Here is a 26,536-nt window from a genome sequence, read left to right on the forward strand (position 1 = left end):
CGAGCCCCCAAACACAAACGTGGGTGTAGGCAGAAGCCATCTGTGACCCCACCCACATCGGGGTCCCCACCACCCCAGAGCTGTGCTCAGGTGACCTCTGCTTCTGCCTGGGTCACTGTTTCTGGGCAGCTCCAGGAAGGGCTATGCCCTGACACACATGTACACACACACACACACACCCCAGCGATGGGAACACTTGTACAGGATCACTCACTGGCCTGGTCTTTCTGCCGCAGCCCGGGGGCCTCTCAGGGGAAGAAAGGTTGGGATCATGTCTTTCAGCCATCACAGGCTGTCCCTCAGTGCAGAACCCCAGGACAAGGGCAGTGGGGATCACGTTTGTAAAGCTGCCCAAAGGCAAGTTTGTCTCAGCCTGCCCGGAACTTTTGGTCCTGTCTGTCTGCTGTCCAGCTGAGCCCCAGCTATTTCCTTAGTCTTGCTTGGCATTCTTGGGGAACCCTCGTGTCCAGAAGCTTCCAGAAGAGAGAACACAGGGCTGGTGAGAAATGGCTCCCCCTCTCCCCTAGAGTGTTCTCTGGTTCACCAAGTGGTCAGAGCTACCCCTCTGCCCACATTCAGAGCAGACTTCCTCCTGGCCCTTCCAGGGGGTCCCAGTCTTCTAGAACCCAGGACCTACCTGCTTCCAACATGTCCTCCCCTCACTGAACTCAACAGGACCCGGAAGCTGGGAGGTTCCAGGGCCCCGCCCCTCTCGGGCAGCTAGGGGGTGTCATCACCATGGTGGGGTGGGGACTCTCCTGGCAGTGGTCACAGGCCCGCTTTCCAGCTGGACACCGTCACACAAACAGCAGGCCTTGGGGCACAGCCTCTCTTTTGATGCTCCCCACAGGTATCTCCTGAGCCCAGAGGCGGCAGCAGCACCCTGCAATGGAAGAGCCATGGGAACTGGGTGTGGAAAGAACCCATCAACTCCCCCCACAGGCTCATTCCCCCCATGGCAGTAGAGGCCTCAGGCACTGGGGACAGGACAGTGGTTCAGGACATTTTCCAGCCATTCTATCTCCGGCCAGGCCTGCAGCTCTCCCAGAAGGGGGTGTGGGGAGGGCAATGCAGGCTCCTTCGGCTCCAGATACGAAAGGGATCCAGGAAAGGGATGTCCTCCCAGAAGGGTTCCAGCCCTGGCTGAGCTCGTGTTCCTTCCCCTGGGGGGTTGTGTGGTCTTCAAGGTCAAGGTATCAGCTAGACCCCACTTGGAGCTTCCTCCTCAACTCTCTCCTTGATCCTCCCCAAGTGGACTCTCCTGACATATCCTTGCAAGTACCACGTGTCCAAGAGCGAGGTTTCTGGAGTTCCAGTCACCCCCAGATGCTGTTTGCACACTCCTGGGGGTCACTGCCAGGCCAGCGAGACCCCAAGAAGCTCAGCTCAGGCCCAGTGTTAAGTTCAACATCAGATGCCCAGACGAAAGAGCTGAGACTGAGGAGACCATATCTCACAGACGGATAAACTGAGTCCATGGTAGAATCCAGAAATCTCTCCTCTTACAACCAAGCCCTCACAGGAGCTCTTAGCCTCCCAACACAGAGAGGAAAACACCCAGTCCTACAGCCACATGGCAGTGAGCAGGACCGGGACCTGTTCTTCCAACTCCTGCACTGTCCCTCTTTCTGGTTGGTCCCTTACTCTGATAGACTGTTTAGGACAATTCTAGAAATTTCTGGAAAAGAATGTTCCCTTCTTGGCACCACGGAACTCCTGCCAGTTTCTATTTGTTTTCTTTGGCTAGCGGTGATGGGGCAGAGGAAACTGAGATGTTTCCATCCCTTGGACAGAGAGAGCAGCTGCTGTCAAAGACCCCGGGCGCAAGATCGTCTCTGGCATAGGGACAGCATGTCCTGGCAAGACTGCCCTGAGTCAGGGCCTCCCCCGGCTTCCACAGCGGGGGTTAGAGCTGACCTCAGTTTCCAAGACTGTGAGCAGCGGGGGGCGAGCAGAGCCCATGCCTCCCCCAGGTGGTTGGTTCAGAAGGGCAAGGAGAGGCAAAGTCTATGGAAATCCACACCTGGGGGGTGGCTGCAGGAGAGCCCACTCTCCTGGGGAAGAGCTCTCAAAGGTCCCCGGGGAAACACCCCAGGTTAAGGAGGATCCTCAAACAAAAGCTTAATTCCCGGATGGAAGGCAGGCGGGGGAGCTAGGGCGGGGGAGCCCCAGCTCCTGTGGACATCAAGCCCATGGATCCTGCGAGGGATCCACGCCTAAACATGGGCCAGACTTGTGAGCTGGAAGCTGCAAGAAGGAACTGGCCGGCGACAGAGCCACCTGTGGTTGGAAGCTCAAGAAGCAGATCCGAGGGGTAAAGGGTGATGGCCAGCCAAAGGCACGAGAAAGCAGAGACAGAAGGAGGTGAGATCCCCCAGCACAAAGTGGAGGAGACCCGAGTGGCAGAAGCAGGGCTGAGTCATGGCTCATGTGTCCAGTGGCGTGGCCATCCACCACTGCCACGTGGGAGATGAGGACTTCCCACACTCTGCTCCCCAGAGAATGCCCATAGGTCCGGGGCCTCAGGTACGTATAGCCCTCGCCATAAGTTTCTACTCCTTGCCACTGAGCTTAGCAAATACAGATGGGCCTTGTAGCGTGTTTGGGACCGTGGCCCTGTTCAGTGTCTCCAGGAAGGAGCAAACACCTGGGGGGGGGGGAGGTTCTGGAGCCCAGGCCCTACGCACAGTCAGCCAGCACGGACTGGAGGTGGGGGGGTGGGGGAAGGGCTACAAATGATAGGATCCAAATCCTTAGAGATGCAGAAAAAGCAGAGACTCTGGAATTAGGCAGAACTGGGTGGGGGGGGGTCAATGCAGACTCAGCCCCTGAAGCTCTTGTCACCCGGGAATAACACCAGCTTCCCCAAGGGCTTTAGAAACCCCAGGGCTCTTGCAAGACCCACGCACAAGCAGCATAGACACACTTTAACCACTAGGGCGCAACATGATGCTCTTGCCTCTGGGGATTTGTCCTGAGGCTCTCAGGTGGGTGGGCTGTCCCAGGCCACCCACCAGCTGGTCCGCAGCCCCATCCTCAGGCCAGGAGGGACATGGGGGTGAGACAAAGACAGGAACCCAAAACCATGATCAGCCCAAAACTCTGGAGGCTACTTACCAGCTCTCACTGGCCAGTTTGTACCCAAACCCCAGAACAGAGCCAGGACCAATGTCCCAACAGTACCCATCCCCCAAAAAACTGCACAGGACCTTTGGATTTGGAAAGTTTTTGTTTTCTTTTCCCACACATTTCCGGGGTTGGGGTGTTTTCCAAGACTCAGACACATTTGTTAACAAAGAGAGAAAAAAAACTGGGGGAGCAGGGAGCCCGTGGGCAGAGAAGTGACCCCAGCAGTCAGCGGGCAACGCCCGGCTCTCTCTCTTCCCTGATGCCCGCGCCCAACGGGTGCCACAGGCTGCTGCTCGCGGTATCTAGATAATTTGTCTTTAATATATATCTGCATTTGTCTTTCCCCTCCCACCCGCCCCCCCCACCCCTGCTCCTCCAGCAGCTTCCCCATCAATGCACGTCGCCCGGCGGCACACAACACAACAGGCCTTTCCAGGCCCCGAGCCCCTTCCCTGGGCGGCACCAGGCCAGCGTCTCCTCCTGGTGGGCAGAGTCGGGGGCGCTTGGGGGGCCACCCCACTGCCCCGCCCTGTCCCTGCTCCCCTCCCGCTGGGCCACTGGGCCCACCCGCCCGCCCTTCTCCCACCGACTCTGGAAACCCAAAGGTAGGAAAGGGAGAAACCAGACACACAAAAAAAGAAGTGGAGAGGGAGGGAGGGGACAGAGAGACACAGCAAGCCTGGGATGGGGGCCGGAGGGCTTGGGAAGAGAAGGAAGGCAGGAGGGACAAAGGGAGGAAGAAAAATGGAGGAAATGAACAAGACGAGTAGCGGACACTTTACAAAACCCCCAGCCTTCCTTCCCGCCCAACCCCACCAAAATAAAACTACCCTCCCCCCTTAAAAAAATAAATCAACCCAGGGCTGTGAGCACGTGCCCTGCCCGGGGCAGGCGCAGAGCGGAGAGGGACAGACAGCCCCAGGACGGACAGCGCCGCCTCACTGGACCGTCGGAGGAAGGGGACGAGCACGGGGTTTCCTTTTCTATTTTTTTCTTTTTTCTTTCTTTCTTTTCATTTTTTTTCTTTCTTTTCATTTTTCTTTCCTTTCTTTTTTCTTTCTTTCTTTTTTTTTTTGTTTTTGTTTAGTTTTGTTTTTTTTTGTTGGTTTTTTTTGTTTTGTTTTTTTGCGTTTCCTCTTCGTGAGAGAAGTCTGAGGCAGCCAGGGAGCGGGTCCCCAGAGCTCCAGCAGGGAGAGGGCTGCACCCTTCTCCCGGGCCCTCCCGGGAGGGGCACAGCTGGCAGTGGGCGCGGTGCCGGGGCTCAGACGTAGTACTCCTTGTCTTTGTTCTTCTTGGCCTTGCTGGGCGTCTTGGGGGCGGCCGGGGCCTTCTCTTTCACCACGGCCCCGTTGCTCTGGGCCGAGTTACTGATGTAGTTCCGGCTCTGGTCCACCTGGTAGGAGCCCTCGTCGCGGTTGCGGTATTTGTACATGGCATAGAGGAGAATCAGGATGCAGAGCGCCGCCGCCGCCACGATGCCCACCACCATGCCCGTGGTGCTGCTGGACTCCCGGATCACCTCCACGGCGCCCGGCGGGCCGCGCTCCCCAGGCCCCGTGGGGTTGGCTGTGGGCAAACGGGGGAAGCCGGGGGCGGCGGTCACGCCGGGGCGCAGGGGAGGGGGCCTCCGCGGCTCGAAAGACGTGGGGGCCCCGGGCCCCAGCGGGGGGTTCTCCAGCAAGGGCTGCAACGGGTCTCGGTGGTTCATTTTGCCCGCAGGCAGGTTGGGGGCGGGGGCGGAGGGGGCCAGCAGCACCCCGGGGGCGCCCGTGGCCCCATCTGTCCTGAGGTTGGGCCGGGGAGCGGGTTTGCGGGGCGAGAGGAGGGTGGTGCGGTCCGTGACCAGGGGGAAGGTGGTGTAAAAGTCCTCGTCGTCCGTGGGGGGGAGGCTGGAGTCAAAGACCTCCCCGGACGCGAAGCCGGAGGCCTCGATGGGCTCGTCGCAGTCGCTGTCGTCCTGCTCGGCCTGGCACGGGCCCCCGGCGGGCGGGCGGCGGGCCGCGGGCGGGGGCAGGGTGTCTTGGGTGGCGCCCACGCCCGTGAGGAAAGGATAGAAGGTGGGGGGTGGGGGCACGAAGGGGGACCGGGTGGCCACGGGAGGGGGATCTAAGGAGTCCTCCGTGATAATGGGCAATATTAACTCTCCTCCTAGAACAAGAGAGAGAAGAGAAAAAACAGGGTGTCAGCGAGGGCCCAGGGTGCAGGCGGCCGGCACGAGAGAGAAACAACAGCCTCACACACCCAAATCGGTTCCAATTGGCTTTGGCGGAGACTAGAGCGGGCCGCACCCGCCCGCCAGCCGGCCGGAGCACTGCGCTTTAAGCGGGCAGCGGCTCAAATGCCCTGGGCGCCCCACGCACGGGCTCTGTGGCTCACTGGGTTTTGGTCTTTTGTTTGTCTTAAGAAACCAAAAGGAACAGAAAGGAAAAGGAAATCGAAAAGAAACGGAAAAAAAAAAAAACAAACTCTACCGGTTTAAGGCTTAAAAACAGATACAAGAGCAGCATTTAAACAAACCTAACAACAGTATCTTTTAGGGTTTTTTTTTTCTAGATTTTTCTCTATTTTTGCTTTTGCTTTTTTTTTTTTTTTTCTTTTGTTTTTAAAAAAGAAGATAGCATACCACGGAATTCAGGCAACTTACATCAACAAATAGGCCGTGTGATTTTAGCATGAAGAAAAAAATTACAAACAGAGCTGTGTAAGCGGGTTCTCCCGGAAAAAATAAGAAAAAAACAACTTTTCCGTACCACGTTTTCTGTCTATCTGTTTGGTATCTCCCTCCCTCACTTTTCTCTCCCTGGACATCTTGCTTCCTCCTGAATACTCTCTCTCCTCCCTCACTTGTGCCCTCTCCCCCTCATTAAACACAAAGCTAAAATCTTCACAGTGCAGGCTGGCATTGAGAAACTGTTACCACCACTTGGTGTCAGTGTGTGTGTGGGGGGCAGTGGAAAGGAGGGCTGCGGGAAGAGGTACATGGCTGGCAGCTACATGGGTGAGAGGACTTGAGAGGGGATGATCATGGGAAGCTTTGAAGGCTAACTGCTGGCTGGCCATGGGAATATGAGAACTTGAAGGTGGGAGGTGACAAGGTTCATGAGAAAGAGCGGGCAAGGAGGAGACAGACACACTGGAGAAGGGTCCTGTCCCATAGGACTTTGGGCAAGGTGGTGAGAAGCCATGTAGAGGCAGGGAGGTGGGGAGGGGGTGGGAAGAGGGAGGGAAGTGGACTGGGACACATGAGTCCTGAGCTAACCCTAATTCCCCGACTTTCTCTTTCTTCACCCTCCACCTCTGACCCCCACTGGCTTCCCCCCTCCCCCTCCCCAGAACCCCCATGGGCCGCCAGGACCTGACCAGGGCTTGACTGCCTCTGGCCCTCTTATTATTGTTAAAACAATAATAAAACAACGGAAAGAAGAAGAAAGCAAAAAAAGAAAAGAAAATACATACACAGCCATCTGGGAAGGAAGCACTTGCTAATACAGGGCCCCGGGCAGGGGTTGGGGTGGGGGGACACTAGTGGGCAAGGTTTGTGGGGGGTGATTAGGTCTCCTCTCTCCCTAGGTCTTATAACTGAGGTACTCTGGGCGTAAACTGCAATTCCCATCAGCCCTAAAGGGTGGGAACTACAACTCCCATTAGCTCTTGGAGGGATAAGGACTACAATTCCCATCAGCCCCTGGGTCAACAACTACGACTCCCATCGGCCCACTACCCCTTCCCAAATACTGCAACCCACTGGTGTGGGGTAGAGCCAGCAGGAGTCTGGCTCTAAGCAGCTGAGGGGAAGTCTTCCTCCTCTTAGAGGAGGCACCTCTAGGTCTGGTTGGGGCTGAAGATTTCCTCTCTAGCTCTCCCTCCACCCAAGCCCTGCCCTAACCTTGGTCTCTGCAGGGTGTGGTTTTCATGACTCCACAACCCCCTACCCGCTCCTTTGGAAGTATCCCAGGGCCCCACTGCAGCCAAGCCAGCCACGTGCCACTGCCACATCTTTCCGTCCCTCCTCCTGCACTCTAAGCCCGCCAGTGTCTGCGCTTGCTGTTCAAACACTGCTGATCTTCGCAGCCCAAGCTCCAGCAACCAGGCAGTGCTGTCCTTGGCCACGCCAGCCAGCCACAGCCAAGATCTTGCCATTGAACTTGTAGCTTGCCGAGCTCCTCAGGCTGCTCCTCCCACCAGACTCCACTCTCCCCCTGGGCGAGGGCTCACCTGCACCCCAGACTGTGAAGCCCCAGGGCACCTGGCCTTCCTGGGGCTCCGCCACACTGAGAAACTGAGCCAAAAGCAGACAAGCAGGTCCTGTGGAGCTGGTACTGTCCAACATCGGTCTTTTATGGAGGAGGATGCGGAGGCCTGGGGTGGGCAGGACTTCCCAAGGTCACTAGGGCCAAGTCTCTCAAGGAGCCTGGCATGGTCTGATTCCCCCTCCCCATGCCCGCAGTAATCTGCTTGACTCTTAGCTCCGTTGCTAACCTGGGAGGCCACGCTGTGTGACTGGACAAGCTTCTCTCACTCTTCTCAGCTTCCTCATCTATAAAATTAAAGTATTGGGCTCCAGGCCCAGGGCGAGGCCAAGGCCGGGCTCCCACAGACCTCCAGCCTATGGATGAGTAATTTGTTCCTCTGGCCCCTCCTGAGCTCTGGACCCACTACGGACAGCCCAGCACCCTGGTCCCTGAGTAAGGACAACACTCAGCTTCAGCTCCTGGGGGGAGGCTGGCAGCCTGTGTCCAGTGATGGCAGGGGTCCCCTCCCTGCTGGACCATACCTCCTCCCCTCTTCCTGAACTTTGCCTTCTGTTCAGAGAACACCTTGCCCCTGTGGTTATCTCACTCATCCTTCAAGCCCAACCAAATACCTCCTCTTCCAGGAAGGCTTGAGGCCCATCTCCTTAGCACCCAGCACGGTGCCTGGTATCCAGGGATGGCATGGAAGCCCCTCTCATGGGCCAGAGCAACTGGGTTCTGAATGGCCTTTCTCTCCTGGCCTAAGACAGCAGGCATTGTGGAGTTCAGCCTGATACCGCCTTGCTCCATGGCCCCAGCCCTCCCCTACAGCCATCTCTACCTTCCATCTTCCATGGGGCCACCAGCAGCTCCTGGAAGCTTCAGGGATCAGGCTTGTCTTGGGCAGGCTTGTGTCCCACAACCGGCTGCCCATACCTAGGGCCCAGGATGCTAGGGCCCAGGGAGGAGTCTCATGCTAGGGGGCTCATCATGCCCTAGAGGGGCTGATCAGGCCAATCAGGGCATAGACCTTATCTTTCTATTCTCTTTCTCACCCCCAGATAGACTTGGGGAGGGCAGGGGGAAGGGCTTTAGGCCTTGGGCCACAGACAATTCCTGCCCCGCCTGAGCCTTCTGCAGCCATTTGCTCTAACACACTGGTTCTTTGGTCCTGGGGGCACACAGGTTTCCCCTGTGCAGTCTCTCCCAAGCTCCAGAGCCCTCCCAGGCCTAGTCACATTGACTCTCGTCCTTGTCCTTCTACCCATGCTGTGTCCTGGCCTCCATATCCAGGTCTTAGCCCTGTCCCTACAGGCCTAGTTTCTCTAGGAGCTTTCCCTAGGCCCTGCTCTGTCCACGGCTTTGACAGCATCTCCTGAGGGTGTCCTGCGCTCACCCACGTCTTCCACACCAGCTGTCATCTCTGCCCCTCACCGCTCCCACTCTGTCCCCAAGATAGCGTGCTGCCAAGACCCCACACTCTCTCCTTCCCCCAGATTCATTCCAGCCGATCTGGGCTCTGTGACCAGCAAGTCACATGCAGTATAGGGTACTGGGCTTTCCTGGGGGTCATACACTGGTCCAGGAGGGGTCAGGCAAGCTTGCTCTGGTGAGGGTCTGGAGCAAGGGAAGGCCCCTCAGAGACTCGTCACTGTGAAAGCCCAACCAGGGGCTCCCTGGGCCACCCTGGCCACTGGACATTGGAGGGAGCGGACTTGCAAAGACTTGTAGGGGTGTCTGGGACCGGGTTCAGCTCTCCAAGCGTCCACCCAGAGATGGGGTGCCCCTGGGAGTCTGATGAAGAGCCTAGGCCACTTCCTCCCCTACCCCACGTCAGGGGGCTGCGGCGCTTGGAAGAATTCACAGGCACGTTTATCACAAACCCCACCCCTCCTCTACTCTTAAGTTGAATGTCAGGGCACGTAACCCCCACTTGCTAGAGAATTCCATCTGGCCAAGGAGACCAGCAGCCATTCCTGAGCACCCCTTCCTCCACCTGCTCCCCTACCTCTAGGGGCTGCTGCACCAGCCCGCTGAGCTCTTTCTGCCTTCAGGACACAAAGGCTCCTGACTAGAAACCTACCCAAGAACCCCATTTCCACCCAACCAGAATGGGCCCACCCACAGCATGGAGAACTGAAGCCAAAGCCCCACCCACAAGTGCTTGGTACCTGCCCTGGGCTGGGAGAGCCAGAAAGCCATAGCCCCCAGGGCATTTCATGTGGGTTAAAAAGGGAGCCCCTCAGTGTGGCCACGGCTTGTCAGGAGCTTGACTTGGTACATGGTCTCTCTAGGCACAATCAGAATAAGGCACTCTGTCTTCCTGGTGGACACCGCCCTGCTCCCGGGACCAGGATGAGCAGCTGGGTGAGCAGAGAGTGCCGGCTAGCTCTCAGCCCTTACTCACCTGTTCCAGCCCAGAACCAACCACCTATGCCACTGGCTGCGGTAGCCTGGAGGATGGAGCCTCAACCCACTTGGACACCCCAGCATAGCCACAGCAAACATCAAGGTGGACCCAAGGTCAGGCGGGGCTCTGTCTTGTCTTGTGTGTGTGTGTGTGTGTGTGTTTACATACAAGAATACACTGTCAAAGTCCATTCCTGTGCACCTGGGCACACATCTCTAAGCCTGTGTGCATGTGTACACAAGCCTCAATGGATCCAAGTGCATGGACTTGGGCATTAGGGAATCAGAACAGATGTGTGCATGTAAGTGAGCCTTTCATGGGGCTTGTGTCCACCCGCCTGAGCCTGAGTCAGAACTCGTGTGTGTGTGTGTGTGTGTGAGTGATGTGAATGCACGCCTGTGCTGCTGAGGACATGTGAGCACACCACCACGGGTCTGAGCATATGAGGTAGGCTTCATGAGCGCCCCTTTTCCCAAACTCATTTTCACCTTTTCCACTGAGACTACATTTCCCAGCATCCCTTGCAACTAGGTATGGTCACATGACTGAGCCAGGGGCACTGCCAATATTGGCCCACCGGAAGTCCCCTGTGTGCGATCCGCCGTGCTCTTCCTCCTCCTTCCGGTGACCTTGCAAACCACATGGTGAATTTAAAGGAGGAGCCATAAGATGGAAGGAGTCTGGATTCCCAAAGCACCCCTTGGGGCCAAGCCACCAGCTGACCAGGATCACCTTGGTGGGGCTTCCTCTGAGTGAGAAACCTCCCTTGAGGTACCCACTGAGATTTGGGGGTCATCTGTTCCAGAAACAAATGTTACCTGAACTAATACAGACACTGAACCAGAAACGTGCATCATAAGAACCAGTGGCCTTCCGGTAACAATCCAAGGAAACGGCTGGAAAGATGCAGAACCACAGAAAAGCAGTGGCAGGACACCCGGTTCCAACCCTGCTTGGGATGACCTACAGGGAAGGCCAGGTGTCTGCTGAGGCTGAGGCACCAAAGGAACGTGCCAGAAAGTCGGGGTGCCAGTGCCGGCTTTTACTGTCTGCATTCAGCCACATATCACAAGAAGACAACGTTAGGCAAGAGTGGGTAGGTTTGCAAGCAGAGAAGGGAACAGAGAGAGCCCAGAAAGGGGAGGGGAGTGTCAAGAGAGCCCCTGCTTCCAACCCGCAGATCACAAGAGAGGTCAGCAATGGCTTTGAGGGAACATGACCCAGCGGAACCTCCCTCTGAATAAGGAGGGCTCGGCCGTGCCCCACAGATCAGACTAAGGACATGGCCTCCCCACCTACTGTTTCCGAGGCCCTCAAAACAGTCATGTCTAAATTAAGAGACAAGCAAGGATTCGGAGAAACAAGGAAACAAAGCGCTTGACAAGTATGTCTAGGAAAGAACGCTGAGTGCAGTTATCTCGACAGCTCGAGCCTTTGGGCCCCCAAATATGCAGGAGCAGGAAGTGGGCGGTCAACACCATGGGGCCCCCAAGAAGGACATTTTCCCAACACCCACTTCAGAGATGGCCGTGGAGGGTAAGAACTGGGAAGAACCTCACACCGGCCAGCACCGGGGCCACAAAGGAGAGGGTGTTTCTTGGAGACGGGAGAGGCTGAGTTTAAGGAAGAAACTTTCCCACTGCAGGGGTGGAGGGCTGGATTTCCTCAACTAGTTTCCCTAAAACCCAGAGCCTCTGTGTGTCTTCTTTCATCCTTCCCTTTCTTGAATTAGAGTGGCCATGGTGGCCGCCTCTGGCCCACCCACTGGATTCGGGGTGTGCGGAGCTGTGTGGACAGTGAGATCGGCTATCCTGTTAGTTCACAGGGACCCAGACCACATATGGGCCTCAGGAGCAAGTCTGGAACCGACAATGGGCCACCGCCTGCCAGATACCCTTACTTCTGCCTTGACGGCCTTGAGTGGGAGGGGCTTCAGGGTGTCAGGAAGATTGACATGGATTATGGGTGGCCCAAAGGCCACACCAGGTAGATAAGTTGCCATCTGGTCCCCAAATCTGTTTGTGCTTCCTTGCTGGGGACTTCCCGGACGTGGAGCTGCGGGATGACTGAGCAGAAGCAGCAAGTGTAACATGGGTCTCCCTCCCGGGCCTGACCCACAAAACCCACCCCTTCGGGACCCTGCCCATCAGTCACCTTCCACCACAACTGAGGTCACCCGGGGAGGGCGAGGAGGCCCTGAGTTAGCGCGTGCTGAGGAGCGGCCCACCCACTGGGAACACTGGTTTGTGACTTTAGGGGAAGGACACACACGCTTCTGTGTGACAAATCACAGGGTGGCGGAGGCTGTACCCATTACCGCGACCGGTGTCACCTCAAGAAACACTGGAAGGGGAGCGCCTTTGTGCCCCTGGGTTCTGAGCGGTGTGTGGGTCTGAGCAAGCGTGTCTGTGTGTCTGTGGACCTGAGCCCGTGAACGCCTCGGGGGGTCTCATCTACGAGTGCCTGGGGGCCAAGCCTCAGGAGCGATGTGCACCTGTGGGGTGAGCGCACGAGCTGCTCCCGCATCTGGGAACCTGACTACACTGGCCCGCGTGCACCCTTGAGGGTCTGATCAGCTGTGTGCACGCACACGGGGGCGGGAATTTTGCTGGGTCTGAGCATGTCTGCACGGCCCAAGAGCCTGAGGATAGGAAACCCTTCCCCGTGCAGCTGGGGTGTACGTCTGAGCACAGGAGTAAGTGGGTCAATACCTGCGCGGGCCCACATGGGCCGGTGTAGACATGAGTGAGTGAGTATGTGTGTGTGTGTGTGAGCATGTGTGTGTCTCTGAATACAAGGGTATGAACGTAAGAATGAGCCTCTGCAGGTCCGAGCTTGGGGGCCTCGGAGGGTCCCCTCTCATGGGGCAATGGGAGGGGGGCAGGTGTGCCTCTGTGGGAACAAGCACGCGTGCCGGGCCACAACATCCCTCTGAGGGTGTGTCTGTGCGTCCGAGTGCCTGTGAACTTACTCGCGGGATGCTGCAGCTCCAAGCATGAGGGCACACTTGGGTGGGACTGTGCCACACATGCCTGAGAGCCTGGGCACAGGTGTGTGCCTCCCGGAACTCATGTGAACGTGTGTGCACGTGTGCGTGCACGTGTGCGGCTACAACTCAGGGGGTCCGGGTGCCCTGTACATGCCTGTTCTGAACACAAGCACACAGCCCCTTGGAACCCTCTGTGAGCATCTGTAAGTCTGGGCACGCACGGAGCACGTGGTGGGAGCACGTGTGTGGCGCAGCGGGATCTGTACACACGTGTGCGCCTCTGTGCGCCGACCGCAGGTGTGGATCTCTGGGTGTCCGAGGATGTGCGTGGGCAAGCTCACCCTGAACACACTCGCCCGTCGCGAGGGTCTGGAGTAGGCGGGAGCTTCTGAGCGTGTGCATGGGATCCCAAACGTTTGGTCTGCGCCTCAACAGGTCAGAGCGTGTGTGGGAGCGTGCCTCCACGAGCTGAAGACACCCCGGGTGCACACCCTGGTGTGACGAACACACATAAGTGTGAAACACTGTGGGTCTGAACAGGTGGTCACTGGTGAGTGAGTGGGCAGGTGTGCGTTTGCTGGGAGATCCCTACATGTATGTGCATGGCGCTGTGTGTGTGTGTGCCTCTGTGTGTGCATAGAAGTGTGTGCCTCTGGGGATCTGAGTCTGGGCGTGCACTTCCCATGCACCCCGAGGCAGGGCACACTCCGATCCCTACAGGGGCCCGGCCTACAACATGATGTGTGGACTAAGACGGTAAGACATGATCCTCTATGCAGACCACGACCCCACTAAAGGCACTCCCATTCCAAGCAATCTAAACACTGTCGGCCAAACAATATCCTTGGATATCCAACCTCAGGTGAAATACCCATGAAATACCCTGGATTGCCAACCTCGGGTGAAATACCCATATTCCAGGATGATCTCACCAAGCCACAAGGAGGAGGAGTGGGGCCCGGGGTCTGTGAAGGGGCCCAGGTCAAGGGAAAGAATGGAAAGCAAATCGGGATGATCCCAGGCTTGACATCTGGACGCAGGGAGGAGGACCTGGCAGGTGAGAAGCATGCCAGTGTCCTGGGGTCCGTTGGGTGAGCCCCTGGTTAGCCACTGTTTCCAGCCGGGCCGCCCTTAACTCTAACCCTAACCTTGGAGCCCAAGGAGGCCTGGTCCTTGGCTAGAGGAAAAAGCCTCCTTTTTCCTCTGGGGAAACAAGAGGGCCTCTGACTGGAGTCCCCTTTTCCTCTAAGTAGGGGGACGATGTGGTCTAAATCAGCCTGAGGGGCTCTGGAGTCGTCTTGGTCCTCGCCTGGCCTCCCATCAAGATAAAAATCCAAGCGGAAGCATTTCAGAGCGGCACGCGTATGGAAATGCAGGCGTGTGCTGTGCCCACCTCGGGGAGAACCGGGGGGCTTCGGGGGGCTTCGGGCGGCTTCCTCTGGAAGCTTCGGCATGCACTCCGCCCTCATTTTGAAGCCAGGGGCCCGGCTGCCCAGCAACCCTATCCCCCAGCTTCACTCCTCCTCCGCCCTCCATTCTCCCCTCATAGGTTTCGCCCTTTGATCGGAGGAAGGCAGCTGACCCGCCTACTTCAGCTCCGGCTCGCTCCCTTGTCCCCACACCACCTAAGGGCACTCGGCCTGGTGCACACACTCAGCACCGCAGCTGGGAAGCTAGAACTTGGGTAGATAGCTTGTGACCCTGATGCGGCCCAGGATGGGCTTCCTGTCCCTGCACCGTGGCAGTCTGGCCCAACACTTTTCTCCGTGGGGTCCAGGGAGAACAGTCCCTTCCCACCACCCCAGAGTGAGCACATGCATGCAAACATATGGGATGGGGCCAAGTGCCCTTCTCTCATGATCCGCCAGCCCTTTGTCCCCAGAGTCCTATCCCAGGGTTCTCATGGGGCCATTCATCACAGCCACTTTCCAAAGGCCTGGGCTCAAGGCACTGCTTCCATGTCCAGGAAAGCCCAGTCCTGACGAGTCAAAGGAGTAAAGCAGGGTCAAGGGGGGAGAGCCATATGGAAGCTGCCAGATGCCCAGAGCCTCTCAGAGCAATGGCAGAGCACCGGGGGGGTGGGTGCATCCCTGAGTTGAGACGGCCTAGTGAGATGGAGCCAGATGGCCCCCCAGCAGAGGGGCCCCCCCACGGTGGAGAGCGTCTGTTCCAGAAAGCACCAGCTCTTGGTTGTGGATGGGGAGGCCTTTCCAACCCAGCAGCCTACAGCTCCTCCAAGTGCCTCAGGGCCCAGGACCACCAAACAACCCTCTTCAGCCCTGGCTGACGGTGTCGGGGGGCCTGTGGCCCAGAACTGTCTCTCCCCTTTGTCTCTGGAAGCTGAGCCTCTACCCCAGGGCTCTACAGTTTTTCCTGCTCTCACCACACTCCTTCCACGGTTGCAGCCTATCTCAGCTGGAGCGTCTCCTCTGGGACTGGCAGACCACCCCCACCGCAGGCCAGATTCACCCTGCCCGGGTCACACTGCCCACCTCACCTGCCCAGTCACCTCCCCCAACCCCGCAGGAGTCTGCCCAGCCTCCGGCTTTCCAGCAGCAATAGCCCAGGTGCCACGCATCGCAAGGGAACCAGAAGTCTCTGGAAACCCCAGCCAGGGATGAGGCTCCAGGCCCCCACCAAGGCCCATAACCCTTCGCTGGGAAATCTGGCCACATTCAGTCCTTCCTCCCTTCTCGCTGCCGGCTGTAAGCACCAGGACCTCAGCTTCCCAGGCCCTCCCTCCCCCCGGGTCCTCTCAGACACCCCCAACCTTGCGCCACTCCACACCCCACCTTTCTTGTCGCGCTGAAGGCCCACCCCACCCTTCCTTTGCCAATAGGCCCCACCCTTCTCTCCCGCTGAAAGGATCCGGCAGAGGCCTGGACCGCCACCCCCAGGAAGCCTTCCCTCCCAGCCCTGCTCTCCTGCAACAGCAGCAGCTCCACTAGACATCTAGACCAGAACTCTGGTCCGATCTCCCCAGGGGACCACACATCTGGCCAGGCGCACCTCCCAGCCACACACTGCCGGGCACAGAGCTGCTGCGTGATAGACGGCCCCAGTTTGGTCTGGCCACCTCCCTGAGACCAGGAAAGAGGAGGGTTCTGGATCCAGCGGAGATCTCCTCTATTGCTGACCCAGGGAAAAATCAAGCCGCAGGGACTGATGGGAGTTGCAGTTCTGGACGCAAGAGCTGATGGGATTTGTAGTTCCTAGGCCTGCATTCTCCCACCTACCCTCCCCCTCTACCCTCTGCCCCATAAAGACTCATGGGAGCTGCAGTTACTCATCTTGCTTGGGAAAAGTCTCCCTCTTTGTTTCCCGGCATTCCTTGGCCCTAAACCCCAGGATCCCAAGCTAAGGACCTCACTACCTCAGAGGGCTGGGGCACTGAAGAGCCAGAAACTGCCTTGCCAGAGGGACAATTTGAGGGACCTGGAGGGGAATGGCAGGAAGGCAGAGGAAGCTATCAGGAAAAGGTAAGGCCTGGCAGCAGGCCCCTTGGGCTCGGGCAAGGTGGCAGGGACAGTCGCCCCCCTCCCATCAGCGTCACCTGGGCCCGGGGCAGGGGAGGGGGGAAAGGCACTCACCAGTACTGGGCTCACACTCTTCCAGGTCCTCGTCATCACTTGGACACTCAGCAGAGGCCACCAAGAGGTCATCCGTGTTCTGCGGGCGACAGAAGGGGGGGTGGGGAAGAGGGTTCGGGGGTGGGTCAGTAGGCCCCAAAGCCACCTCTGGAGATGTGGCACCACACAGGAGATGGGTCCTGGGCTAAGACACACACACCCTGATCTGTTGCCCAGTTCTCCCATTGCTGGCTGGGTGACCGAGAGCCCCCCATTCCCCACGTGCAAATACAGACTGGCCAGCTCCGACCCTGCAGCAGCTCCCACAGCTCCTGGAGATCAGTGGGATGGCACGTGCTGTGTCTTTCATTTCTAGGAAGCTGAGAGGCTGGACGCCGGATCTGGGGGTGCAGGGCTGGAGCAAGGGGACCCAGGGCATCAGGGATTTGAGGCATGGGGGAAGCCAGCACAGGTAGAGAAGGGGAGGAGGACCTGGGGTAGGGGGTGGCGGGTGGCTCGTGGCTCCAACCTCACTACCCTACCACCCATCATCTCGCTCCCAACCCCCTTCCCAGAGCCAGGAACCAGGCTGCACACAATAATTAGGGCTGTGGTTGCCATGGCAACGGGAGTCGACTTTGTCAGCATTTTCTCTCCTCCTGATTGCAAAGAAAGAGAATCCCCAAGATGAGTGAATGTAAGGGGGCGGGGAGGGCAGTGTGCTCAGGGTGTGTTAGGGAAGAGACCCAAGGAGGGAAACCCGGAATCCAGGCAGGAATGGAGCCCAAGAGAGGGCAGGAAGCGGGGAGAGGGCTCCTAAAAGCCAAGGGTGGGAGGAGTCCGGGGTGGGGAGGGGTGAAAGGGTCGAATGGTGCCTTTTCTCCACTCCCCTGCCCCGCACTCCATCCCATCTTCAGAAAACTGGTTTTCCTTCTGCATCCTTGCCCCCCACCAGCCCCAGCCTCTCCTGTGGGGGCTTTTCCAGCACAGCTGTGACCCCGAAGGCCCCCACCCCCTCTTCCACCTGGATGGTCAGTCCGTGACCTCCCACTGAGACAGGGCGCCCTTCTTGCCTCTGGGCACTGGGCACAGTTGGTGCCCAACCTTGGGTAGGACCATGGCTTTCCCCCAGGGCTCCTTGCTCCCTGGGACAAGGCCTGGCCTTTGGAGACCCTAGCTTTTCTTGGCAGTGAAAGCAGAGGGGGCGGGGGTCCAGACTTCTCTCTTCCCCTGCATAAGCCTTTCAGCCAGTGCCAGGCCCCCTACAGCACAGACTGGCAGGGAGGAGGGACTTCGAGTACATGGAGTCCGGCCCTCATTTACAGACACTGAGGACAGGCTGGTGGTGGAGTGGGGACCCCCCCGCCCCAGGCTGCCCTCAGACCTCTCCCTCACCCTGGGAGCTCAGAGCTCTCTCCAGGCACAGAGTCAGCAGCCACGGGTGATGAGGGACAGAGGCGGCTTGGGCGAGGGGGACTGAGTGACTGAGTAAACCGTCCCGGGGCCCCAGTCATTGATGGGTGACAATCAGAAAACTCAGCTGGGCCCCCGAGTTGCCGCCGTAAGTCACACATGCTCAGCTGGCTTTTGGCAACCGGAAAGCCAGGCCTGTCCTGCCCCATGAGAGCCTCATTCCCCAGGTTCGACCCCACTCCGACGACAAGAGAAGAGAAACTCAAATCACTTGGGCTTGTCCTGATCCAGAGAGAGCACCTGAGCAGGTGGGGTGGGCAGCGAGGAGGGTAAAGCCCTAGGAAACCGTCTGCACCAACAGCCCCTCCGACACACAGGCACAGGGCACCCTGCCAGGCGGGGACACCTGCTCCAGGTCCCGAGGAAAAGACACGAGAAGGCAGTGGGCTTGGAGTCCCACTGAGAGGACAGCAGCAATCCCGGGGACACTGTGGCGGGCCTCCGAGAGCCCCCAGAGAGCGGCGGCCACCCCCAGCTGAGCCTCTGGGCCCTCCAGGGCTGTCTCCTAGGTGCCCAGCCAGAGCAACGCCACCCCAGTAGTACCCGCTCCCTGCCCGCACCCCACTGGGCCTGGCCTCCGAGGTGGGCAGGCAGACAGGGCCGTTCCTCCCTCACCCCAGCCCAGACTTCTCCCCTCTTACGCGGTCTCCCCTGGTCTAGCTGGAGGACCAAACTCCCCCTTAACCCTGGGCCCGGGCCCTAGACACAGTGACCACCTTCCCACAGACGACATCCCTGGTCGCCAGGCCACTTTGGGAAGGGAGGCCTTTCCCACCTCACCTGTACCACTGCCATGATGACGAGGAGACGGCAGCCTCCAGGATCCCACCAGACCCCTCAGACCCTCCCCTGGGCGCCAGAGTTGCTACCGGACGTCAGCGCCGCCCCCCACCCAAAGCCTCACGAGGCCTCGCTGGTGGCCCCGAGGGCCCTCACCTGGGTGGTGCTGTCCCTCAGCGTGGGGGAGCGGCCCCGGCGCGTGGTCGTGGTAGCCATGGTGGTGGTGGTCTCCATGATGGTGGTCGCCATGTCGGCCAGCAGGGTGGTGGCCGTGGTCTCCGCGCTGAGCAGCACGGACGGCCCCTCCCCCACCAGGCGCAGGTGGCCTTCGGTCCGCACGTTGGGGTCGCTCTCGGCGGCCAGCGCCAGCACCTTGAGCCCATTGTAGTAGAGGCCGGACACCTGGCCCTGGAACGGGCGGCCCTGATCCCGGCCCCCGATCTTGATGGCAGCCTGGCTGTTGAAGATGGTCAGCTGGCGGCCTGGGGGTGGGGGGGAGTTGGTGGGGGCGATGGACAGGGGAGGGGCAGGCAGCGGGGAGAGATCGGAGAGGGATGGGGAGAACAGAGGGAAGCCAAGGGAAGGAAAGAGGATGGAGAGGGAAACCAGCAAGGGGCAGGAGTGGGGGGTTGGAAAAACGAGGAAGGGGGCAGACACCAAAGGGAAAAAGTCCTTGTCAGCCACAGCCCCCAGCCCAGCCAGGTGGGGACCCCGGAGGGGGAGGGTCCCCAAGGCACACATGGGCTGGGAAAGGGAGCCCAGCTCCCCCCTCTCCCCGCCATGCTCATGCCTCTGACCTTCCCATCCCCCTCTCCTCTCCTGCTCCAGGGGCATCGCACCCCGTTCTTCCCCATGCCTCAATTTGATCCCCGTCTTCTCCCCCTGCTTCCCCAAACGTCCCAAGCCCCGTGTCCAGCCCGGAGCCATGGAGCCCTCAGAAGCAGCAGACAGAGGAGACAAAAAGGCACAGAGAAGGAGACTGCCAGGCTGAGTGGTCAGTCAAAGCAGGGAGGGAGCGACAGCCACCCACCAACGTGCCGGAGGTGAGGACGGTCGCGGGAGGAGGGCCGGCGTGCGTGAGGGTGGGGGCAGCCACGCAGACCCCGCTCCGCCCTGGCAGCCACACCAAGCCCTCTGACCTCTGGCCAGGCTCCCCTCTCTCCTCCCCCACTCCAAGGCCGGCTGCTGCCCTGCCCAGGAGGGGGACCAGGCCCTGGAGAGCAGAGGCCTTCCTCCCCACCCGGATGTGCAAGCACAGAGATGGAAAACGTTAAAGGGACCTTGCTTCGCTCGCTGACAGCCAAAAAACCCCGCTCCAGCTCCAATCTCGCTCGTCACTCAGTAGCTGACACCTCAGCATCCCCCCTGGGTGGGGTTCGGCTGTTCTTTTTGGTTTTAGTGAATCTGGGGGTCGGTTTAACCCTCTGAGTTTGTTGCTTTGGTTTGGTTTTTAGAAAAGAGATTTATTGTGTTTTAAGTTTAGATTTAACTTTTGTTTTGGTGTTGCTTATTTCGGGAGGAGGGGGACAGAGGATTGACTCCACGGCCCCCCCCTGCTCCCCTGGACCTTCAGCTGCGGGCGCTGGGGGGTTTAAGACCTGGCTTAGCCCTCGTTAGCCTCTGGTTAGTGTCTCTTTAAAGATCTGGTTTAGAGTTAGGTGTCTGTACATCCTGCCCCCAAAACCTGGGCTGAGGATCGTCCAACTTGTGAAACCCAAACTCTCTTCGGAAACACAGGTTCCCCGGGGCCACCCAACCATCTGTCTGACCCTCCCTGGCGGGGACTCTGCTGGGCTGTCTGGCCCCTCCCACTGCCCAGCTCTTACTCCAGCGTCACCATCTTACAAATGGGGTGCCGGGACCCACAAATGCTGAGCCCTCGTTAGTAGCAGCTGGCACACCAGACCCGGGGAGGTGCTCGAGGACTCCCGTCCACAGATAATTCAGAGTTAGGAGACCATGAAGAGGAGAAGCCTCATGGTGGTCCAGTGAGTTTGGGAAGTGAACGCTTCACAAACGACAGCTTTTGTTCTCGCAGGACTTCTCAGAGCCTTTATTAAATCAACATCCATGTGTATCTTCGAGAGGAAGAAACAGGATTTGGCATTTCCCAAGCTTATTTTACCACAAGTCTCTTTCTTGGGAAGCATCTTATGGGACTTAGGCTGCTCCGGACATGTTTTGGAACTGGAAATTGGCTCATTCGATAAATATTTATTGAGCACCTACCCCATGCCGGAAGCTGACAGTAAAATCATCCCTCCAAGAGGGCCCAGATCTTGCTCTTAAATACCTTCCTGCTCCTCACTTCATCTCATTCTCCCAGCAGCCCCCAGGAGGTAGGCTGAGGGGCTGGGGGGCTCACCCCTCCTGAGAAAGGGAAACGAGTTCCTCCTTCCACACTCTGGAAAATACCAGAGCATTTTGCCCCATCTTTCACTTTCCAGAAGCGGAAACAGAGGTCTAAAGAGAGGGTGTGGCCCCGCAGCTAGGGAGGGACCTCTGGGGTTCATCGTCACCTGAACAGAAAGCCCCCCCAGGGGCCTGTCCAGCTCTGTCTCCCTGGGGTCACAAGTTGTCCCAGCCTCAGCCCAAGCTGCTCCCTTGGCCTCTCTGATTCTGGGAGTGGGAGGTGGGTAATGGAGAGGAAGCTACAAAGGTCTGCGAACTTGGCCGCTGCAGCCCCGCCCGCCATGAACTCCTCAAAGGGTTAAAGTTCGCCCCGCTGGAGAGAGCAGCCCAGTGCGGCTGGGGGCTGTAGGTTTTAGCGATGTCTGTTACAGTCCCTTTAACTTTTTGTCCTGTTATGGATTTATCACATCTGGTTATCAGCATGTTTAGTCCCCGCTGGCTGTGCGGGGGGCTGCAGGGGACATTTGGGGGTTTAGCTGGGCGACATTTAAAAGCACAGTTATCAGCTGGTTAGGTGGGGGTTTAACAGTTCTATTCCCCCCTAGAGTTTAGCCTTAGAGGTACAGAGCTCGCCCCCTCTCCGGAGGGAAGGGATGGCTTGGCCCTTGGCCCCAACTTCCCTTGGTGACAAGTGGCCTTCTCCCTCACACCCAGCCGTGCCTTGCCACTCCCTGTAGCCGCTCAGGGGCCTGTTCTGTCTTCCTCATCAGCTCCAGCAGGCACAGAAAGCCCTGGGGGATGGCCACCCCCCTGCCCCTACCTCCTAGAATCCCCCTACCCCCGCCTCTGTTTACTTCTGAGAGGTCTTCTGGACCTAGGTGGGCCCATTCCAGAGACAGTGTCCCACAGCCACTCCCTTGGTGGCGCGTGAGGGGGGAGGTCTTTCCAGTAAGATGTGAGGCCCCCACACTTGCCTTTCCTCCTGGGATGACTCTGGGGAAGCCTTCCCAGCCTCCCTTGGGATCCTAGGATGAGCCCTTTCCGCTTCTCAGTGCACTGCGGCCCTCCGGCCAGCCCTTCACCAAATCCCGCTCCGGATCTACTCTCCAGCCTGCTTTACCAGGCGGTTCCAGGGTAGGGGCGGACGCGGGGTGGGGCTCAGTTCCACAGTCTCACGGATTATCCTAACCCATCCCATCCCGGCTTTGGAAAGAGGCAAGGACGCTCCCTCTTCTGAGCAAAACCCCGGCCCTGTCTGAAACCACCCTCTACTTCTAAAGCCACAGATGACCTGCACCCTGAGAGGAAACGGGGGCGGGGGGCATCCCGGGGGGTGGGGGATAATCGGGCCTCCGCTAAGGGGCGGGCGACAGGGAAGGCAAGGTGGGGAAAGAGAGAGCTCTGCACCTTTAAGATAGTGTTTTTAAAGTTAATTAATTAATTAATTAATTAATTCTGGTTAATTACCTTTGTCGAGCAGCCACTCATCTACTACTCGACCAAGCCGGTAGGGGATTCTCTGTCTAGCAATCGCCAGGCGCTCGTTATCAAAGTTTCCTTGGAAAAGTTTAGAAAGACAGTAGGTTTCTCAGGCGGCGAAGTCCAAAGGAGTTAGCGAAGTAGTTACGCATTTCTCGGGAGACTCAGAGTAAAGCAGCAACGTCCACCGGAAAGGGGGGAAGGTCCACCCAAGGCGGGAGAAGCAGCACCGGGTCCCTCGTCCTCCCGTCCCCTCCCTAGGCTCCCGTCCAGAGCCAGCCCCACCCGAGGGGCACGAGTGACCCAAAGAAAAGGACAGGGACGTAGAAGAAAAGGAAAGGGGACGGAAAAGAAAAGGCCGCTGGAAGGTCAAAGGTCAGAGGTTAAACAGGTTTATCTGTGTTCAGGCGGTGGCGCCCACCTTCCGTCCCCATCCCAGAGGGGGGCAGTGGGGGCAGGGAGGGGCATTTAGCGGGTTTAAGTTGGGGGATGGGGGGCCTCAGTGGCCCAGCTGGTTACTGAGTTTAGAGGGTGGTTTAGAAGTGGGAGGGATGGGTTAAGTGGGGTTTATGCGGCATTTAGGGGGTGGCCCGGCCCTCGCACTTAACAGTGACATTTCAACCACTTCTCCAGGCACTCCGTTCCCTTTCCCTTCCCGAGCTCAGCTCCCCGCGGCGCCCTCTTTGCCAGCTCACCCCGCACCCCTACCCCACCAGCTTCTACCCCGATTCCTCCCTCCCCAGAGGGCCCGCCACCACAGCCTTGCCAGCCAGCCCGCCATCCCTACAGGTCACCCCCCCACTCTGCCCCCCCCCACCCCACCCCCGCTCTTCTCCACCTCCCCTGCAGGCATCTCTTCCCCCCCTCTAAGCCTGCCCTGGTTCCCTCCCCACAGGGCCTCCCTCCTCTGGCGCCTCTGTCTGGAGGCTCCTTCCGCCATCGCAGCCCATTCCAAGACCCTCAGACTCAGCGCTGCTCTGGTCCACTTTTGCCTCTGCACTGGGGGGCCCAGCCCAGCTCCCAACATGCTGTCACTTACTAGCCTTTCTCCTTCAAGCTCCTCCCCACAATTCCTAACCTCACTCCTTCTCCACCCTGCCTATCCCTCTCTCCACTCACCATTGTCCGGGCCCTGGAGATGGGGAGCAAAGATACTATGTGTATGAGTGTGTGTGTGTGTGTGTGTGTGTGTGTGTGTGTGACAAACAGACAACGGAAAGGGGTTTTTCAGTATGCCTAGGAGTTCGGTGTGCTCCTCCCCGCACCCACGGGCTATGGATTATGCCGGGCTGTTGCAGTGGAAATGGAAATCATTTCCTTTGGGAATCTGGCCACTCTTCCCACTGAAACCACGTACAGTGTTCAATAACGTGTTGGGGGGAAGCTTTCCTGTTCCTCTTGCAACACATGGCTGTGTGTGCCCCCAGTGAGGCCAGGGCCTGGGCCTGCCCTGGACATACCACCTCAACAAGCACACAACGTGTCCGTGTGTGTGCACGGCTGCTGCCTCCCTAGGTGCTGCTGACGCAACAAGACCTTGCCTTCCTGACAGATTCAGGTCACTGCTGTTTCAGTAAAAAATGGATTGTTCACTCGTTTGGTCACTCAACAAACATTTCTTGAGTGCCTGCTCTGTTTCTCATGCTGGGTACTGGAGATGCAGAGACAGAGGCCTGGCCTTGACCTGCTGAGCGCCCCAGCCAAGCAGGGGAGACTGGCGAGTGACCAGCAATGTTCTTTGTTCTGCTGAAGGTTGCACAGGACATCCCTGCCCGGGGCTGGGAGTGAGAGACCCCAGTGAAGACACTGCAGGAGGGGTGAACGGACCAGAAGGGAGTCTGGCAGGGCTAGGGGTTGGGGGCACATATGCAGAGTCGAAGACTCAGGAAGGCAGGCGTCTGTGTAGCTGTCCCTTTGTGTGTCCCTGCCTCATTGGAGCATGTAACAATTCTAACCAAAATTCTTCTCATTGACCACTTCTCCTCTGCCATGCCACTCTAGGGCTTTCCTTGGGTTATCTTGTGGGATTCTCAGGTATTACTAGGAGGAGCCTATTATCCCTCTCTTTCAGACGTGGAGACAGATTCAGAGACTGGACGACCCACCCAAGGCCACCGACTTATCAGTAGGAGGTCCAGAGGCTAAGAGCTGAGTCTGTGTGCTCCGGAAAAGTCTGGAGGCCCAAGCTCTGCACGGAAGCGTTCTGCCAGCCCAGCCCGCCAGTGTAGCTCAGGAGGACATTCGGCTTTGGTCGGTCACCTGCCCTTATGCCGCACCCAGGCGGGCACTGGGTTACTCTGCTGGGCGGCTGAGGGGGCGCCCAGCAGTCTCCCCACCCCCACTCAGGGGTCCCTGAGCAGAGGAGAGCAGGCGTGAACCCTCCAAGCCCTGGCACCCAAGGGAAGGTGCTCGGGACCCACATCATGGCTTGATGTGGTGAAGCCTTCATGTCCTCCTGGTACAACCTCGTTTGGCCCAGGCGGGGGTCCTCACGGCCACCAAAGTTGCCCTCACGTGTGTGTGTGTGGCTGAGAGAGAGAGAGACTGATGATCGCATGGCAGGTGCCTGGCCCGGGCACCTGCAAGACTTCACATGGGAGGGTTGGTGTGCCTCAGTGATCCCACACAGGCCCAGAACCTGGGTGTAGGCTGGCCTCCCTCGGGCGGCCTCTTGTTTCTCCTGTGTCAGTCTGACCTTACAAGTCTTTGCACTTGTCCTTGTGTCTGTGGTTGGCCTGCATGTCCATCAGCCTCTGTACTTCTTGGGCGGGGGGTGGGGGGGATGTGGTCCTCTTTAACCCCAGAGAGGGCTGGGCACAAACCTGCACAACGGGGACCTGGGAATCGACACTGGCATCTTTCTGCCAGCGTAAGCGGGCCCATGAGCGTCTGTACACCTGCACGATTTCGTGTCCTTCTGCCCCCACCCCTCTCAGCCAGCGTGGGGCAGCCTCTCAGCCCCCGCCTCGGCGCCTCGGCTGTTGCTTCGGCCTTGGAGAGGGACTGAGCCTGCAGATGCTCCTTTCTCCTCAGTCGCCCCCGTGTGTGACTGTGCAGTGCCCCCGTGTGTGACTATGCGGTCGGTCGCTCAGCCAGATTATACCTCCACAAGTCTGCACTTCTGCAGTTCTCCCCTGCGGTGGCTCCCTTCCCCTCCCTCTCGGTCTCCCGCACCGGGCTCTCTTCCTCTTCCTCCTGAGGCTCTGGCCACCTCTTCTCCCACTGGCTGGGTCTGTGCCACGACGTCTCCATATATCTCTCTGCATCACTCCGGGGCTGCCTCCGTTTCTGCTCCCAGTGACTGTTCCCATATCTCTCCGTCGCCTCTCCCCTGGCTCCCCCGCACTCTGAGGCTCTTTCTCTGCCTCCTCATTTCTCCCATGTCCTCATCCCCTCCTTCCTCTTCAGACCTCGGTTTGTCCTGGGCCGCCATAGCCATCACACTGTGGGACACTATAGAATGGGGTCCGGTTGCATGCCCGTGCTCCCCCCTCCTAGGCTGCGAGCCCCTGTAAACAGAGGCCATGTCCTGCTCCTGTGCGTCCCCCGAGCCTGACACCCAGGAGGCTCCCAGTGAAGGTCTGTGGAATGAGCTTGCACTCCTGTCTCTTGATGTTCTCTCCCTTTCACTGTGTCCCTTATGCCCTGAGACCCTGGGGTTCCTTTTCTCTGAGCCCCTCTGGTCACTTCTCTTCCTTTATCTGGATCTCCTGATACAGATCTTTGATTTGCTCTTTGTAAAGACCTTGGTTCATTCCTTGATTCTGTCCTTGGGATCAGCCCTGCCTCCTTGGCAAGATATATTTTGGGTTACTTATGGATCTTCTCTCTTTGGTTTCTGCATCTGCCTCCTCATTTCTGCCTGTCCCTCAATTCTAAACCCATCCTCTCCTCAGTCGTGTCAGATTCTCCCTACTTCTACCCCTCTTCCTCTTCCCTTCTCCCCTACCCCCACCTGGACCCCGGCCTTGCAGCCTTCCCAGCTCAGCTCCGCCCTCTCCCTCCCAGCCCACGGACTCCCACCACCGTGGTCTAGCTCTGCCTTGCGAATCCCGAGGTTTCGCTTTAGCCACGCCCCCACCCTGGGTCCCCATTAGCCTCGCCTTTGGCGTGGCCTCGCCCC

At 58.6% G+C, this 26,536-nt stretch overlaps 1 protein-coding gene across 7 annotated transcripts in view; it reads right to left on the reverse strand.

Annotated features, from left to right (window-relative positions):
* Positions 1-4,180: 4,180 nt before the first annotated feature.
* Positions 4,181-26,536, reverse strand: part of NRXN2 (neurexin 2) — a 95,232-nt gene continuing 72,876 nt past the window's right edge. For 5 of the 7 annotated variants that reach the window (XM_044259592.1, XM_044259593.1, XM_044259591.1 and 2 more), the window contains 4 exons: positions 22,402-22,491; positions 18,739-19,064; positions 16,351-16,429; positions 4,181-5,277 (listed from right to left, as the gene is read on the reverse strand). In XM_044259592.1, coding sequence (XP_044115527.1) covers positions 4,391-5,277; positions 16,351-16,429; positions 18,739-19,064; positions 22,402-22,491 — 1,382 coding nt within the window. In that variant the 3' untranslated portion in view covers positions 4,181-4,390. The remainder of the gene's footprint in view (positions 5,278-16,350; positions 16,430-18,738; positions 19,065-22,401; positions 22,492-26,536) is intronic. The other 2 variants (XM_044259594.1, XM_044259596.1) reach the window with 2 other exon arrangements.

The sequence above is a fragment of the Neovison vison genome, chromosome 7, assembly GCF_020171115.1.
Source record: "Neovison vison isolate M4711 chromosome 7, ASM_NN_V1, whole genome shotgun sequence".
Lineage (NCBI taxonomy): Eukaryota > Metazoa > Chordata > Mammalia > Carnivora > Mustelidae > Neogale > Neogale vison.